Source organism: Epinephelus lanceolatus, chromosome 22 (assembly GCF_041903045.1).
Source record: "Epinephelus lanceolatus isolate andai-2023 chromosome 22, ASM4190304v1, whole genome shotgun sequence".
NCBI classification, from domain to species: Eukaryota; Metazoa; Chordata; class Actinopteri; order Perciformes; family Serranidae; genus Epinephelus; species Epinephelus lanceolatus.
In genome coordinates this window covers 10,257,760-10,276,086 of record NC_135755.1, presented here as the reverse complement: position 1 = coordinate 10,276,086, position 18,327 = coordinate 10,257,760, and the positions used below count along the sequence as shown (strand labels likewise).

General features: G+C 41.8%; 1 protein-coding gene across 8 annotated transcripts in view; it reads left to right on the top strand.

Annotated features, from left to right (window-relative positions):
* The window catches only part of LOC117272784 (NACHT, LRR and PYD domains-containing protein 14-like), a 103,327-nt gene that overhangs the window by 26,668 nt on the left and 58,332 nt on the right, over positions 1-18,327 (top strand). Inside the window, exon 8 of one of the 8 annotated variants that reach the window (XR_013488524.1) lies at positions 2,666-2,684. The exons of 4 other annotated variants lie outside the window; for them this stretch is intronic. Coding sequence is in view for 3 of the 4 variants with exons in the window: in XM_078164160.1 (XP_078020286.1) it covers positions 9,679-9,904 (226 nt within the window). In the remaining variant the exon portion in view is untranslated. Of the gene's footprint in view, positions 1-2,665; positions 8,998-9,678; positions 9,994-18,327 lie in introns of those variants that run through there. 3 more of the 8 variants (XM_078164162.1, XM_078164160.1, XM_078164161.1) reach the window with 3 other exon arrangements.

The following is an 18,327-nucleotide window of genomic DNA, read 5'->3' as shown; positions in this document are numbered from 1 at the left end:
GAGGCCCTGGTGAAGTTTTAGAGTCCTCACATCCCTTGCGGAGATCGGCGGGGGGAGCAGCTAGCACACCTAATGGCTGACGGCGCCCCAGACTAAACCACAAAATATCTCCAACATGCTCATCCGTAGCGATCCAAGTGTCCTGAAGCCCCGACATAAAAAGTTGTTTCGAAAAACGTCATATGAACTGTTTTTAGCCTCACTGTAGCCTGTAGCTCTGACTGCTTCTCTGTGCTCCACGCTCACGTGTGCGCGCTCAGGGTGATCGGTGATGCACAGTCTCTGAAGAGCAGCAGTCTCGTCAGTACTGATGTCCAGATTCTCAAGTGCAGGCATCGCCAATTCCCAGTCTGAGCAGCAAAGACTTTCCTCATTTGTTAGCACTGCTTTGCATTTGAAACAACTACACCATCAGGTTTCCAGTGCTCGACTCCGGCTGGCTCATGAGCTGTGGCGGCTGCTTCATCCAGTAGCCTGAGTTCCGCGTCCGAATACTCGGGCTCAAATACGGCTCAACAAAGAAATGCTGTTCCTCCTCAATTTCAAAGTCTTCAGACATGTTGGGCTGTTCTTTGCTAAAAGACCGTAGTGCAAATGATCTTTTAGCTACTGTGGTTGCTGTTGTCTCTCCCTGCGGTGCATGTGTCACGTGATGTAAACACGGGTAAGCAAAGCTCATGCTTTTGCTGGTCTCGCGCAGGCGCGCACACGTGAACACGGAGCACAGAGAAGCAGTCAGAGCTACAGGCTACAGTGAGGCTAAAAACAGAGTTCATTTGACGTTTTTCGAAACAACTTTTTATGTCAGGGCTTCAGGACACTTGGATCACTGCGGATGAGCATGTTGGAGATATTTTGTGGTTTCAATTTTGTGTTCTTGGACGTAAGTCTGGGGCGCCGTCTGCCATTAGGTGTGCTAGGCGCTCCCCCCGCCGATCTCCGCAAGGGATGTGAGGACTCTAAAACTTCACCTGAGTCTCTGTTGGCATATGGGTGAGTAAATAATGGCTGAATTTTCATTTTTGGGTGCACTATCCCTTTAAGACGGAGCAAACTGCGGGTGCAAGTGAAGTGGAGTTAGTGAGATGCATAACAGGACATGAGTGTTAGCAAAAGAGAGAGAGAGAGAGAGAGAGAGATGCAGAGAAAGAGAGAAAGAAAGAGAGAGAGAGAGAGAGAGAGAGAGAGAGAGCTCGGTGATCAAAAGGCCCACAAAATCAAGTCAGCCACTGGACGACCACCCTGTCAAACCAATACTCCTGATCTGCACCAGGACATCAGGGTTAAACGTTAGGGGAGACTCAACAGAAATGACAGACGGGATATCTAAGTGTTTTCTCACATCCTTCCACACCAATAATGTGTTGTAAATGATTATGTTGTGATCAAGGGAATTTATTTGGTCTATATTATTGATAAAAGGTAGGGATTTAAGTCTTCTGGGATAACATGCTAGAGACTCAAGACTAAGCCATAAAGCTTCTTGCCTATACGTAAAGCAGTCTGACATCATTTTGAGCTGAGCCGACCAATAGTATAATTGTAAGTTAGGGAGAGATAAACCTCCTAATTCCTTCGGTTTAGTAAGTTTGGAGAACTTAACCCTTTGGTGTTTGTTGTTCCAAACATAATGAGAAATATCAGAATTCAGTGACTTAAAAAACGCCAGCATCAGATAACATGGAAGATTTTGGAATAAGTAGTTTAATCAGGGAAGGATGTTCATTTTAATGACATTGATCCTTCAGAGGAATCATGCCAGTAAGGAGGACCATGTCTTCAAATCCATCTTAATTTTTTGAGTTAATGGAGAGTAATTTGTCTCAAATAAGTTATTCAAATCAAGAGTGATGAAAACACCCAGATATCTGTGACCCTCATCCGTTATTTGACATTGTTGTCATCCGTTAGTTGACAACAAGTACACTTGTTACTATAAATAAGTGCAATAAAACCTTCAGCAGTAAAAAGCCAGTGCTTTATCAATACACGTGTTCAGCATGTAGAAAGACATATTTCAATCTGCTCTGTCCCTCATTCACCGCCGCTATGGTTTACAATCATGGTTTACACAAGCACATCACACTAGTGGGACCAATAGCAAATAGTTAAAGGTAAAGTAAAATGAAAGCTGTGTGTATGTAGTCTGTTTAACTTAGTTTGTCACTTATCTTAAAATGTACCTGAGACAGCCTACCTGTGGACTGAAAATGTCTGGCCCATTAACATTTTCTGGTTTAAAATCTGGCCCAGTTGAATTTGTAATTGAACAGCCCTGCTTTAAACACTTGATTTCAACTTAAATTTACCCTGATGATTCTTGAACTAAGTGATTTGTGTTTGGCTGCACAACATGAGTTAGTGATGATGGAGCCACTGGTGGAGCTGGCAGAGTTTAAGAGGTGAAGTCACTACATCTTTATCGAAGTAGCAGCACGTTGTCAATGATATTTATGAGAGCTGTTTTTCACATTTTGTATTTTCCAGTCTTTAACCTGCATCCTGTTGGGATCAGCACAATAACACAATGACAAAGTCACTCTACTCAGTTTAGGGCAAAGCTCATTGATCAGGACATAATAATGTTGAGCTACACATTTAACACCTGAACACATCTGATTGTATTATTAATGACTTTTATCTGCATCATTTATTCTTCATTCAGACTGAGGAGCTGCAGTTTGTCAGAGATCAGCTGTGTTTCATTGGCCTCAGCTCTGAAGTCCAACCCCTCCCATCTGAGAGAGCTGAACCTGAGTAACAACAACAAGCTGCAGGATTCAGGAGTGAAGCTGCTGTGTGATCTGAAGGAGAGTCCACACTGTAAACTGGAGACTCTGGGGTCAGACGCCATTTTTTACTCCTGTGCTGAGATTTTTATGATGTGAAAGTTGTGTTGACACTAAACTGCAGACATCAGGCTGATATTATGCTGATCCACAATGAAGTCTGTTTGTCTAGTTCAGTGGTTTAATCCATTGACTGTGGCAGAGCAATGTGGAGCTAAAACCTTAAAGATAAACTCTGCAGGATCTTCCTTCAAAACAGTGTATAGACTCATACAGAAATAATCCCTCTCAATCAATCAATCAATCAATCAATCAATTAATTTTATTCATGAAGCCCAATATCCCAAATCACAATTTGCCTCCGAGGGCTTTACAGCATATGACATCCCTCTGTCCTTTGGACCCTCACAGCGGATAAGGAAAAACTCCCCAAAAAAATGGTAGAAACCTCAGGAAGAGCAACTGAGGAGGGTTCCCTCTTCCAGGACGGACAGACGTGCAATAGATGTTGTACAGAACAGATCAACATGATAAATGAACAGTAATCCATATGACACAATGAGACATAAAGAGAGACAGAGACAGAGAGAGATGTAGGACAGACAGTAATGATAATAGCTTACAACAACATTCATTTAAGTAATAATATTACAATAATAATTACAGCTATTGTGGTACAATATGTTGTAGGTATATATTAACAGGGCAGGAATTATACCACGGCCAGTGCCGTGGATGCCCCAGAGTGTGGCCGTAATGCCCCTCCTATCCATACTGCCAGTGTAGCCTGCCCTGTTTTTTTTTTTTACATTAACATGACAAACAGCAAGGCTATGGCTAACAAGTTAATGTACTGACACTCCTCAGACACACGCACACACATACCAGACAGCCTCTCAGTCCTTAGCCGCTAACGTTAGCTCATGTGTAACACAGGTACCACACAGAAACTTTTACAAAGGGTCATAATGTGTTTCTAGTGACTGTCAAATGGCCAGCAAAAGTTCTTGGAGAGCAAGTGCCTGCTCTCATGGGCCAAAGATCCCCTGAGAAGAAAGACGGTTCACTCTGCTCTGCCACCAGGAACAAACTGAACAAACTTTTAATAAATTGAACACATATTAAAGACCATACAAGATCCTGAAGGGAATTAATACATATAATACAGTACAATAAACATTGTCACATTAAATGAAGGAAGAGGATTTTTTTAAAAGTCAAATAAAATATTGGGGATTTACATAAAAATATACATAGAGACATATAAATAATTATATAATTAAAGATATGTAGGCTATGTTAGGCGAATACTCCTGTCAGTGACCCTGACCACTGGCATTGGCAAAAGAAATGGAGTTGGTCCCCGGACGCTTCACTGTGGCTGCCCACTGCTCCCAGTGTATACAGTAGGATGGGTCAAATGCAGAGGTCAGATTTCGTTTCAATGTATGTAATGTGCTGAGAAAGAACAATAAAGAATCTTCTAATAATAATTTCTTAATAACTAGGAGATAACAAAAGAATAAAGAGATTTCAAAGACTTAAAAAATAAGGGACATGAATCAAAACAACATGAAATGAGATATATCCTCAGTCATGCACACCCAGTTTTAATAAACTCAGTAGTTTTTCAACACATATATTGTTTTATCTTCATTCAATGTAGTTAGCACATATTGTTATTGCGCCATTGGTTTTGGCCCTGGTGCCCCACATTTTGGCCGTGATGCCCCAATAAAATTGTATTTATCAAAGGCCAAAGTGGCCTTGCCCTAAAAATGACTTAATTCCAGGCCTGTATTAATATATGATAGTATATGTATGTGACAATAATCATATTTGTATAATAACAGTAGAAGATATGACTAATGATAACAGCAGCAGCAGGAGGCATCAGGCAGGACCACGGCAGCAGCACAACCACACACGTCACACCATCCAGGCACTGCTGTGATACGAGGTAACCTGCAAGACAGTGGAGCACAAAGGCTCTGGAGGAGAAGCACAGAGAGAGAGAGAGAGAGAGAGACCACCCCGTCAAACCAATACTCCTGATCTGCACCAGGTCATCAGGGTTAAACGTTAGGGGAGACTCAACAGAAATGACTCTAAGTCATCTAAGTGTTTTCTCACATCCTTCCACACCAATAATGTGTTGTAAATGATTATGTTGTGATCAAGGGAATTTATTTGGTCTGTATTATTGATAAAAGGTAGAGATTTAAGTCTTCTGGGATAACATGCTAGAGACTTAAGACTAAGCCCTAAAGCTTCTTGCCTATACGTAAACCAGTCTGACATCATTTTGAGCTGAGCCGACCAATAGTATAATTGTAAGTTAGGGAGAGATAAACCTCCTAATTCCTTCAGTTTAGTAAGTTTGGAGAACTTAACCCTTTGGTGTTTGTTGTTCCAAACATAATGAGAAATATCAGAATTCAGTGACTTAAAAAACGCCGGCGTCAGATAACATGGAAGATTTTGGAATAAGTAGTTTAATCAGGGAAGGATGTTCATTTTAATGACATTGATCCTTCAGAGGAACGATGTCAGTAAGGAGGTCCATGTCTTCAAATCCATCTTAATTTTTTGAGTTAATGGAGAGTTATTTGTCTCAAATAAGTTATTCAAATTAAGAGTGATGAAAACACCAAGATATCTTTTTTTAAAGATATTTTTTGGGGCATTTTTAGCCTTTAATGGACAGGACAGACAAGTGTGAAAGAGGGAGAGAGAGAGAGGGACTGACATGCAGCAAAGGGCCACAGGCTGGAGTCGAACCCGGGCCGCTGCGGCAACAGCCTTGTACATGGGGCGCCTGCTCTACCACTAAGCCACCGACGCCCCACACCCAAATATCTGAGACCCTCATCCGTTATTTGACATTGTTGTCATCCGTTAGTTGACAACAAGTATGCTTGTTACTATAAATAAGTGCAATAAAACCTTGAACAGTAAAAAGCCAGTGCTTTATTAATACAAACTTCCCCCTGCTCGTCCTCCCCTGCGTGCCCCCAGAGCTGGTATCCCTAAGAGCTAGGATGCACAGGGCCTCTGCTGTCCCAGGACTTACAGCCATGATAAAGGTAATATCAAGCTGGGGCCCTGTGAGACAATATTCTCCCCTAGTGCTATATCTACAGCCACACCACATAGACCAGATTACAGAAGGACAGTTAGACTGTCCAATCAGAGAAATTTAATCCATATTCCTTGTAAGAAGATAATGTCCAGTCCTACTGAAACTAATCTGAAACTTGCTGTGCTTAATGTCAGATCCTTGTCTAACAAATCACTTTTAATTAATAATTTGATCTCTTCGTATAATCTTGATTTTATGTTTTTAACTGAAACATGGCTTGACAAAAACACAGGTAATGTTGTTCTAACGGAATCAGCTCCACCCAACTACAAATTTGAATCTGAAACACGAGAAAACAAAAAGGGTGGAGGTGTCTGTGCAATATTTAGAGATCATATGGTTATGCACAGGTTGTCATTTTGGGTGTTTTCATCATTTGAGTATGTATCCTTTAAAATGGAGCTAAAACAATCTCCGTCCATACTCTATGTAGTTATATACAAGCCTCCCCAGCACCGTCAAAGTTTTATTGATGATTTTACCAGAATGCTTTCAATTGTATGCACAGACTTTGATGGTTTGGTCATTACAGGTGATTTTAATGTACATGTGGATAATGTCTGTGACAGAAATGCTGAAGAGCTCAGTGCTGTCCTTGAAACCTTTGGCCTGACTCAGCATGTGTGTGAGCCCACCCACAGCAGAGCGCAGCACACTCTGGACCTGCTCATTACAAAGGGGGTTAATATTTCAAACGTCAATGTGGTTGATGTTGCTCTGTCTGATCATTTCTGTGTCTTCTTTGACCTGTCTGTTTCTCCCAAACCACCGGCTGGTCCTGCAGTTGTTCGGAGGAGACACATAAATAACAGCACAGGTGCTCTGTTCATGGAAATGATAAACTTTGAAAATGCCTCATGTTCTAATGTTGATAATTTGTTGATCTCTGTTACTTCGAGTGTTTTGAATGTTCTGGACACCATTGCCCCTGTGAAGGTTAAAATGGTTAAAAATAAGCAGAAGGCGCCATGGAGGAATGACGACTCGGTCAGGGCACAGAAAAGGGTGTGCCGGAGGGCTGAGCGGAAATGCCGCAAGTCAAAGCTTCATGTTCATTATCAAATTTATAAAGAAAAGTTGTACGTGTTCAACCGGATCTTACGTAGAACAAGGGAGAGGTACTTTTCTGAAATTACTGGAAACTGCAGTAACAACTCGCGTGTCTTATTTGCAACAGTGAACAGATTAACAAACCCTCCAGCTCAACTGCCGTCGGAACTGATCTCCACATCTAAGTGTAATGAGTTTGCAGTATTATTTTGCGACAAGGTTCAGACCATTAAAAATGCCATCAATTCCACAACACCAATAACAACCCTGCAGCCACCTAGACACTAGAGACACAGAGCTGACTCATTTTGCACCTGTAACTGACAAAACTGTCCAAAAGATCATCACCAGTCTGAGTTCATCTACATGCTGCCTTGATGTGTTACCCACTAGATTTCTAAAGTCTGTGCTGAGCAGTTTGTTACCACCACTCGCTCACATAATTAACATGTCACTACAATCTGGAACATTCCCAAAGGCCTTGAAAACTGCGGTCATAAAGCCTCTCCTAAAGAAGAGCAGTCTTGATGCCACAGTACTGAACAACTACCGGCCCATTTCAAAACTGCCGTTTTTAGGCAAAGTCCTTGAGAAAGTTGTTTACCAACAGCTTACTGACTTTCTCCTAATGAACAACTCCTTTGATGTTTTCCAGTCAGGTTTTAGACCCCATCACAGCACTGAGACCGCTCTTATTAAGGTGACAAATGACATCCGCCTGAACACTGACGCAGGCAAAGTCTCAGTTTTAGTCCTGCTAGATCTGAGTGCTGCTTTTGACACTGTCGATCATGAGATCCTTTCACAGAGACTAGAGGACTGGGTGGGCATCTCTGGCACTGCCCTAAATTGGTTGAAGTCCTATCTAGAAGACAGGAAGTACTTTGTTGAAATTGGTAACTGTGTCTCAGACCACATGGCCTTGACCTGTGGGGTGCCCCAAGGGTCAATCCTGGGACCCCTTCTGTTCAATCTCTACATGCTGCCTTTAGGCTGGTTAATACAAAGTAATAATGTGTCCTACCACAATTATGCAGATGACACTCAGATCTATGTCTCACTGACAGCAGGTGAATATGGACCAGTGGATTCACTCTGTCACTGCATCCAACAGGTCAGTGTGTGGATGCAAAACAACTTTCTCCAGCTAAATTCAGACAAGACTGAAGTCATCGTATTTGGTCCACAGAAACAAAGAGAAAGTGTCAGCAGTCACCTCCAGTCTCTCTCTCTAAAACCTACAAATCAGGTTAGAAATCTCGGGGTAATAATGGACTCAGACTTTAACAGCCACATCAAGTCAATAACATCAGCAGCTTTTTACCATCTAAAAAACATTGCCAAAATCAAAGGTATAGTGTCTAAACCTGACTTGGAGAGACTTATCCATGCATTTGTCTCTAGTAGGTTAGACTACTGTAACGGCCTGCTGACTGGCCTCTCCAAACAGGCCGTAAGACAGCTGCAATACATCCAGAATGCTGCTGCTCGGGTCCTGACCAGAACCAGGAAGTACAAGCACATTAGTCCTGTGCTCAGGTCTCTACACTGGCTTCCTGTGGCTCAGAGAATAGACTTTAAAGCAGCTCTGCTTGTGTACAAGTCTCTCCACGGCCTAGCACCAAAGTACATCTCTGACATGTTAGTGCCATATGAACCATCTCGGACTCTGAGGACCTCAGGGACTGGCCTCCTGCTGGTGCCCAGAGTCAGGACTAAACATGGGGAATCAGGATTCCAGTTTTATGCAGCTAAAATCTGGAACAGTCTTTCTGAAGATGTGAGACAGGCCTCTACTCTGACAATGTTCAAATCTAGGCTCAAAACAGCTCTGTTTCACTGTGCATATGACTGAAAGGATCTTATCTGCACTCTTCTCTTTTAAAGTTCATTTTGTAATGATTATTTATGTTTTTATTTTGTATTGTGATTTTAATGCATTTTGTTGTTCTGTAAAGCACTTTGAATTACTTTGTGTACGAATTGTGCTCTACAAATAAACTTGCCTTGCCTTGCCTTACACGTGTTCAGCATGTAGAAAGCCATATTTCAATCTGCTCTGTCCCTCATTCACCGCCGCTATGGTTTACAATCATGGTTTACACAAGCACATCACACTAGTGGGCCCAATAGCAAATAGTTAAAGGTAAAGTAAAATGAAAGCTGTGTGTATGTAGTCTGTTTAACTTAGTTTGTCACTTATCTTAAAATGTACCTGAGACAGCCTACCTGTGGACTGAAAATGTCTGGCCCATCAACATTTTCTGGTTTAAAATCTGGCCCAGTTGAATTTGTAATTGAACAGCCCTGCTTTAAACACTTGATTTCAACTTAAATTTACCCTGATGATTCTTTAAATAAGTGATTTGTTTTTGGCTGCACAACATGAGTTAGTGATGATGGAGCCACTGGTGGAGCTGGCAGAGTTTAAGAGGTGAAGTCACTACATCTTTATTGAAGTAGCAGCACGTTGTCAATGATATTTATGAGAGCTGTTTTTCACTTTTTGTATTTTCCAGTCTTTAACCTGCATCCTGTTGGGATCAGCACAATAACACAATGACAAAGTCACTCTACTCAGTTTAGGGCAAAGCTCATTGATCAGGACATAGTAATGTTGAGCTACACATTTAACACCTGAACACATCTGATTGTATTATTAATGATTTTTATCTACATCATTTATTCTTCATTGAGACTGTGGAGCTGCAGTTTGTCAGAGACCAGCTGTGTTTCAGTGGCCTCAGCTCTGAAGTCCAACCCCTCCCATCTGAGAGAGCTGGACCTGAGCTTCAACAAGCTGCAGGATTCAGATGTGAAGCTGCTGTGTGATCTGAAGGAGAGTCCACACTGTAAACTGGAGACTCTGAGGTCAGTAGAGGGTTGGAGTGGGTCCATGCTGGTTTCAGCAGTATTATATTAAACACAGTTAGTATCAGAGCAAAGATCCAGTACTTCCTGTAAACCTCAGACCTTCTCAGTGGCTCAAAGAGGAGAGGACAGAGAGACAGACAGAGAGAACAGTCAGCCAATCAGATCAGAGAGAAGCTTGTTGAGATCGTGTTTAAGTTGATGTGAAGACGACTGTTGTTGTGTTCATGTCTACAGGAAGTGAAGCTGGATTACAGCTGACAGCATCACAACATGTATAGAGACAGCTGTCCTCCTTCATCAAACTGTCACACCATCAAATCTGACCTTGATAACAGGGGACCTGTTATGCTTTCCTGTGTGTGTGTGTGTGTGTGTGTGTGTGTGTTATATAGCCTATAGCAGACCTGCCAACCTGTACGCATATTGCGTACCAGGCACGCATTTTGACATCAAAGTACGCTGGTACGATTTGATGCTCTAAAAGTACGCATATCACTCGATCGCGCATTTCGCCGGTTTCAGTGTATTTGTCTATGCAAGATGTCACTCAAGTTAATACCCGGTGAATATAGGCGCGTAGGTGGAACGAAAAGATTTCGGCCAATCAGATTGCTGCATATTGCAGTCTGTAAACAGTTAACTTTAGCTTGTGTCTATTAGAGCTAGCTTCTATCTTAGCAGTTAGCTTCTGTCTGTAAACAGTTAACTACAGTCTCATAGCAGTTAGCTTCTGTCTGTTAGCAGTTATCTCTTATTAGCTCCTCACCGTCAGCTCAGAGTTACCGTATGTTCAGTCCGGTAGACGGTATCACCTTCTCGCACCCGTTTAAGAAATCTCACTCCACCTCCGAGTCCTTTTTTATTTATTTTTTTACGCCCTCTAGTGTGTTCACTTGTGTGTGTTCACTTGTGTGTGTGTGTGTGTGTGTGCGGGCATGTGTGTGTGCGCACGCCCAACGGGGCCAAACTCCGCCGTGCGCGATACAGAGAGCAGGGGAGGATTGTAAACGCGCGACCATGTAGAGAAAGAAACGACACGCGGTCTGTAAATAAGATAAATAACATAAGGCCATTTAGTTTGTTTAATAAAAGGACAAGGTATAGACCTGTTCTATAGGAAAGGTTACCTTAAGTGACTTCTTTGTGATCTGGCACTATATAGAAAATAAAATTAAATAAAATTAACTTGACCTTCAAGGGAGGGTGGGGCGGGGTGCTCCCCTAATAAAATGGTAGGGCAATCACTGAAGTAAATAGTGTCAAAGTTGCCTGTCGTCGATACATTGCTGGTGAGAATTGTACCAAGGTAAGCAAATTGCAGATAAATTTACATTCAACTGTGTTATGAAACCATGTGCCCTGCCTGAATAACTATAACACACTTATGATAAAAAGACTTTTTGTTTGATGAGTCTGCTGAATTTCTATAAGAAAAAAACAAGGCAATAAGAAGAGAGTAGTTCTAATAGGTGTCGTACTACACAAGAACATGATGAGGAATGCTAATGTAATGCACTTGTCTATGATCTATTATCTATTTCTGTATGAAATTGCATGACAATAGGATTTCGCCATGTGATGTTTCAAAATTTTCTCGGGCGAGAACCCCCCGAATCCCACTTGAAATCTTTCTTTTTGTCACAACAGGACATATTACTGTATTTTTTAAGCAGATGATCAATATTACCATCAGATTGATGAAATTGACCTTGATCTGCGCCATTAAACAAATATTGGGCGTCTATGGACATATGTGGGGCTTAGGCCTATGGATATGAATATGTAAACGTACGCTTGTTTCTTCTGTTTGCCACATGTGCATATTGCCTTTTATGGTAAAAAAAAAGTGCCGCCATGTCCACATATGTTCATGACCACACACGAGTGTCTGGTAAGGTGGTACTCATAACCTTTGTTCAAGGTTGGCAGGTCTGCTATAGTGTTACAATGAAGGATGTTGGTATTTGTTCTTCATTCAGTCATTTGTTCTAACAGACTCAGTAAATCCATCATTAAAGTGAATCCCTCTGTTTGTGCAGCCATGATGTGTTCAGGACTCTCAGCAGTTTATTTACACTGTGTACTTGAGGGAAATCTGCAGAGTAAACAGACTTGATGCCCAAAGTCTCTGCAGGTCTGTGAGCTTCCAGCTCAGTGTGTTCATTCCAACACGTTAACATGAGAGCTGACTGACAGCTGGTTTATAACTTCTCTTGTCTTCTTCTCTCATCAGATGGAGGTCATGAGAGGATCAGCTGTGTCCTGATGATCCAGAGACGTTGAAGCAGCAGCATCAATGTGTGTGTGTGTGTGTGTGTGTGTGTGTGAGAGAGAGAGAGTCTGTTTGTGTCTGTGTGTGTCTGTGTGTCTGTGTATATACAGTATAATAGTGAGGTAATTCAAATAAATACATGTTTCCTAGTCCTGAAAAAGTCAGGCAATTCCACAAACATATTTTCCAGGCCTGGAAAAGTCATGGTGTTCGTAAAAATCATTGAAAGTTTTGGAAAAGACATGGAATTTTTGTGTGTAATAAAATTTTTAGGTTAATCTTCCACCTGATGTAATGTAATGACAGATTTATTTTATCATTAATAATAACAATAATAAAACATTCCCACCACAGTCACAATCTTGAAAGGCCTCTATAAATAAAATGCATTAAAACTACCATCCAACTCCCTCACAGTTGATGGTAGTTACATCGAGCTAAGTGTGTCCAGTGTTGGTTGATTATTCGGCGGAGCAGGTTTAGCGTTAGCTTGGCCGTCTGCGGCTAACGCTATCTCTGGATGGTGGAGTGTGAGGTGAGCCCTCATGTTCGTAGTATTCCCACAGTAAAAAAATCCAAAATAAGTTCAGACGTTTGATTTAAACACAGACGCCACACTCCTTATTTCTGATTAACTTCCTGCCAAATGCTGCTGACTGAGACCTCTGCTGACCTCACCGGGAAAAACCAACATCACCATCTAGTGGAGCTAAAAAGCAACTGACTTTATTATTCTAGCACCAAAAGTTGTATGAAGCTTCTGTGCAGGCAGATTTGGTTCATTAGAGGCCGCTGTGTTTCACAATATATCTTTAAACGTTACAGTTACAGCTGAAAATGACGACAGAAATCAACAAGTCTGCTGATGTCACAACAACAATCACTCCCGAGTAAATAACTGGAAATATTTAACAACTGCAGAGATCTGTTTGCACGATGTCATGGTGATTCGGCCTGTATGGGCACATTTTCTGTTCCAGATCTGAGAACACTACAACAGAATAAAGATCATTTGGGTGTAAAACAAAGGAAACAAATCAAATCAGGCTCCCAGTCATTAGCAGTTTCTCAATACTCAAGTTCAGCAGTTCGGACTTGTGGACTTGGCGAGTCCACGCGAGAGTCCAGACTTCCCCAGAACGTGAGGACAGTCATTTCTGCTTTTGGAACAGCAGCGAACTTGATGATGTCACCACCTCCGCTCACCTTGGCTGTTGTACTGTGTTGTATACATGCATTTAGAATAAAACAATATAAACACAGCCCAGCCCTGTGTCTTTTCATTGTCATTGTAAGAAATTAATATGTATATGTTTTTAAGGTTTCAACATATTTAACTGACACACAAAAACATATAAATAGCCAAAATATTTTCATAAAATGTCTCATAAATCCTTTTCCCTGCAGCTGACCTCTGATTATAATCAAAAGCCAGCTGCAGGGGGAAAAGTTTGTGGAGAGTTGGTGGTTATTGTGATCGTGAGCATTGGCGGGTTGGAAATCAAAAATCAATAACTGACATGGATCGGAGAAGGCGTCTTGGTGCAGTTACTGCAGCAGGATTTCTGTACCTGCAGGCTGAAGAGGAGGCTGCCCAGCTGAGGAGGCAGATCCCAGAAAGACAGCGGAGGATGAGGATGAGGATGAGAATGAGACGTGCTATGCTTGCATGTCTCTATTGTTTTGTATGTTTGTCCAGTTGTGGGCAAAGTACCCAGGAAAAGTAGTAATATCACAACAAAGAACAAAAACTCAGTCACAAGTCAAAGTGCTGCAAATCTGACTTGAGTAAAAGTGTCTGGGTATTGTCAGCAAAATGTAGGACTACTTCAAATGAAAAGTTCAAAGTACTCATGATGCAGAGTGACCCCAATTCAAGTGTTGTGATCATCATATACATGAATATGTGAGAACCATTTTTTGTGAAATATGTCATGTTTGTTTTTGGTAGAACTCTCGCCACTTGGGGGAGCAGGTGTGCTGACAATTAGGCGGTGAGGTGAAGTGATTTAATCCAGGTTTAACTTCACACAGGTGTTGCAGTGTGGAAGCATAAAGTTTTTTGACCATGCACAAGGCAATGTGAAAGAGGAAAGGTCCGAGATCCGAGGTGGAAAAGCATGACGTGGTATAAGGTAAAAATGCTTAATGTCACTGATTTTGTTGCTGATGTAAGCAAATGGTTGGTTCATAATGAAAGGAATCAAGCTGATATTGATGATGGGTGGAATGTGGAGCCTCAGGACAGCATCTCAAATGTGCAATCCAGCACTCCCAGTAAAGGCTCTGGTCGAAAAAGTTAATGTCTCAAAGACAAGTCTTCAACATCATCTTCACGGCTCCAAGCTGAGGCAGAAAAGGCTGCACTTTTGGCACGTGCTGCTGCACTACAAGAAAAGCATGCTTTGGAGGAACAAGCGGAGCTGCTAAGGAGGAAGAAGGAGCAACTTGAAATTGAGACTGAACTAGCAGCATCTGCAGCAAAACTGGCAGTGTTGAACACCTCACGTCATGGCAGTGTTTCAGAAGCACATGCGGATGGGATGAATTCCTGTTTTCAAAAGGGAACACTCAATCCTCATGCTGAAAAATGCATTCCGCAGGAAAGGGACACATTTCAGAAGAGATATACATTACCTGTCAACACCCATGCAACAGTGGAAAATAAAAGAAGAGCTCATCAAGCAACCTCACATCAATCAGATTGTAATCCTACTGGTCAGCAAGCAACACATTCACAAGCCAAGCTTCAAGACTCTGGAGGTTTCTACAGTCTTTTACAAAGACATAATGAAGTAACAGCACTCCTTGTTCAGACGCAGAGGAGTTTGCATGTTCTCCCTGTGTCAGCGTGGGTTTCCTCCAGGTGCTCCAGCTTCCTCCCACAGTCCAAAGACATGCAGGTTAACTGGTGACTCTAAAGTGTCCGTATCAACTGTCCGAAAAATTGATGACTGTTCCAAACAGACGTTTTCTGATCATTCCACAACATTCCCGGTGTTTTGTCGCCCCCATCCCAACTGTGCACTCTACTGAGGAACAGTAAAGTCAAGAGCAAAGGCCACCACTTTCAGGAGCCATGGAGAGTTTGCTCTGAGGAGGCTGCATTAAATGTGGTTGTACATGCACAATGACAATAAAGATATTCTATCTTATTCTACTCTAAGTTAAATACTTTTTATGTTAATGCATCAAAATAATAATAATCCTAATATAATAGCAGTCTCAAGTCTCTGTGTTACTCTCAATAAATGAGTCAAAGGGGGGAGGTGCCAACAGAGAGGAACAACGAAAGTGAAAGTATAAAGTCAGTGGTGTGTTCAGACTCCATGTTAAACTGCACAGAGCAGTGAGAGGAAGACAGGTCGTGTGAGACACAGTGAGTGTTGATGTTTATTCATTGTTTACTGTGTTCTAGGGGAGAGTAGGGTCGGTTGGGTCAGTGCCACATCTTCACAGCTTCATCATCACACTTGCTTTTACCATGTTGTGCCTTCTTCTCATCCTGTTTGTGACGCCAAAATTGTTGTTTCTTAAATAGCGATGATGTGAAGGTGATGAAGAAGACTCCGATGACACCATCTTGCTTGCATAAAGAAAAGGTGTTATTACAAGAAGTACAGCATCTATCAAGCATCTAGAATGCTTGGAGAGGGTTCTCGGCCAATGTGAACTGCTCTGAAAAACAGTCCCAAATACCCTGCTTATATAGACCTGGTAGTGTTTGTGAAATGTGAGACAAAGTCAAACAGATAATAGAGGGTCTCCCTAGATGGACTTCACCAAACTTTAACCCTGGGCCATAAATATTTTCTTTGACCCTGACCATATATACTTCTGACCCTGAGTCCCTTACTGGTCATCTGTTCCAAACCTTCAGAGTGAATGATAATACACTACAACCACCACCATCATCTGACGCTGTTTTTACAACCAGGCTTTTCCTGTTAAACACGAGGCCTGCGCACAGCTACGGATCTGCGCGCTCCGGTGCTTCGGGCTCAGCTACAGCTCTCCCTGCTCTTTGTTAGAGTGAGTTTTGGTTTCCGCCCTCAGATCAGATCAGTGCACGGACACTCTCTAAACTTTAGGCTCGTTGGAGATGACCTGCGCCTCGCCTGGAGAGTAGACGAGATCAGAGCTGCAGCAGGAGGCGGTGACAAAAAGCTGCGGTCAAGTCTGACAGTTTCCTGACAGTTTCCAGCAGCCTTCAGTCTGTACAGGAAGTCACAGAAACACTCGCATCCTGTCAGATATGATGGTGATTTATTCAAATATAATCAGACTGATATATCAGTTTGTTCTCAGTCTCCAGTTGTTTTAATTCTGATAGATTGATTTATTAAAATGCTTTACAGGTGATCTGTAGTTTATGTTCATGGTTCAACCTCCATTTATATGAATTCTCCTGTAAATCAGCATCATATCAGTTTGACCTGTCCCCTCAACTACACAGGCTGAATAAACTGTGTCTGACTATAAGCTTCATATTTGATACAAGACAACAGCTTTCATTAAAGATCAGTCAGATACAGTCAGGGCTTCACATCTGTACACATGTTAGTTTAAGAATGACCACCAGTCTGTGTGATGTTAAATACTTCAATAATTCAAACACACTGTGTATGTGTGTTACAGTTCTGTCAGATTTGGGAAGATGGCTGATTTGGAGGCAGACGGGGACAGATCAGAGTCTCCAGTGTCCAGCTGTCAGCTGTCTTTGAAGAGTGACCGGTCCATGCGTAGTCCTCCAGTCTTCAGTAATGGACCTGGACCCTCAGACACAAAGTAAGAGACTGTTTCTACTGTAAACTGACCTGAAGACAAAACTGCTTTTATGTATTTATTTATTTTTCATTTTCAAAGGCCTTTTTTATTTTTGGGGGGACTTTTATTTCATAATTCCACATTTATTTCCAGCTCTTTTTGTATCCTCCTTATTAACCTGGTCCAATAGTCATTATTCCACTCGCGATGAAGTGTATCTACAGGCCAGTTTAAAACCATGATTACAAACTACTACGCTCTTGAATGTCACTGTTTTTAACTGTTGTGTGGTTTGATTGTCTGAGCCGTGTGTGTGTGATCCTCTCGTTTGTATGTGTATATGTCTGGGTATGTGGTGTCTACGTATGTTTATGTGTGTGTATATATATATATATATATATATATATATATATATATATATATGTATATATCTGCGTCCATACGAGTGGTGTAATAAAAATACCTCCGTCCACATGATACCTCAGATTCCACTATCAAGCAATGTAATAAACATGCCAAAGCAGTAGGTGGTGATATAACTCCTAACATTAAGGCCATTGTAGCCAATCAGAAGGCAGTAAAACGTCATTACCGGAAAAACAACAATCTCTGAACCCCCCCCCCCCCAAACACACAAACACACACACACTCAGCAGAAAGAACTCCAGATTCTGATTCCTCTGCAGCTCCGTGAAAATCACTGTCATCATGTCACTGAGTAGCGTTAGTTGTATGATACAGCCACAAGGTGCTGATTAGTCTCGCCACCAGACAATCAGAGATCTCCGCCTTCTGATAGTCTGGGGACACTCCTTTCTAAAGTGTGTTTAACACACCGGCGAAAACGGCCGGCAACAAAGCAACGCCTCTTGCATTTTTGAAAAGGACACGCCTTCTCGGAAATGTGCGCTCCTCCTTTTCTCGTCCACAAGGAAACAAACACACAGAAAGCTTGAAAATGGATGCCGAGAGATTTAACTCCGTTTTATCAAATGTGTGCTCATCCGTGAAGAAAATATTTTTTCCAGCGGATGTCTTAGTTACAACATTATTGAGCTAACTGGAGTAGTTTCATGTCGTATCCGACAACGGGAGGCTTTTAACAGATGACGTCCTGATGTTAGCTTTGCTGCTGCTGTTAGCTGTCCCTGTCAGCTGCAGCCACTGATGCTTTCTAGACATCGTGATTTCCCAAAACTGAATAAATACCACACATAGCAACACAAAACTGCTTTGCTAGCTCAATCATGTTGTAACTAAGATATCTGCTGGAAAAGATATTTTTTTCACGGACCGTTTAATGAGTTATTACCTATTACAGACACCGCTAACGGCTAACAGGGCTAACAGCTAACGGTTAGCCCAGCTAAATGTGCACACAGAAATAGTAATGTTTGTTCAATCATTGTGTTTATAGACTTTACAAACATTGA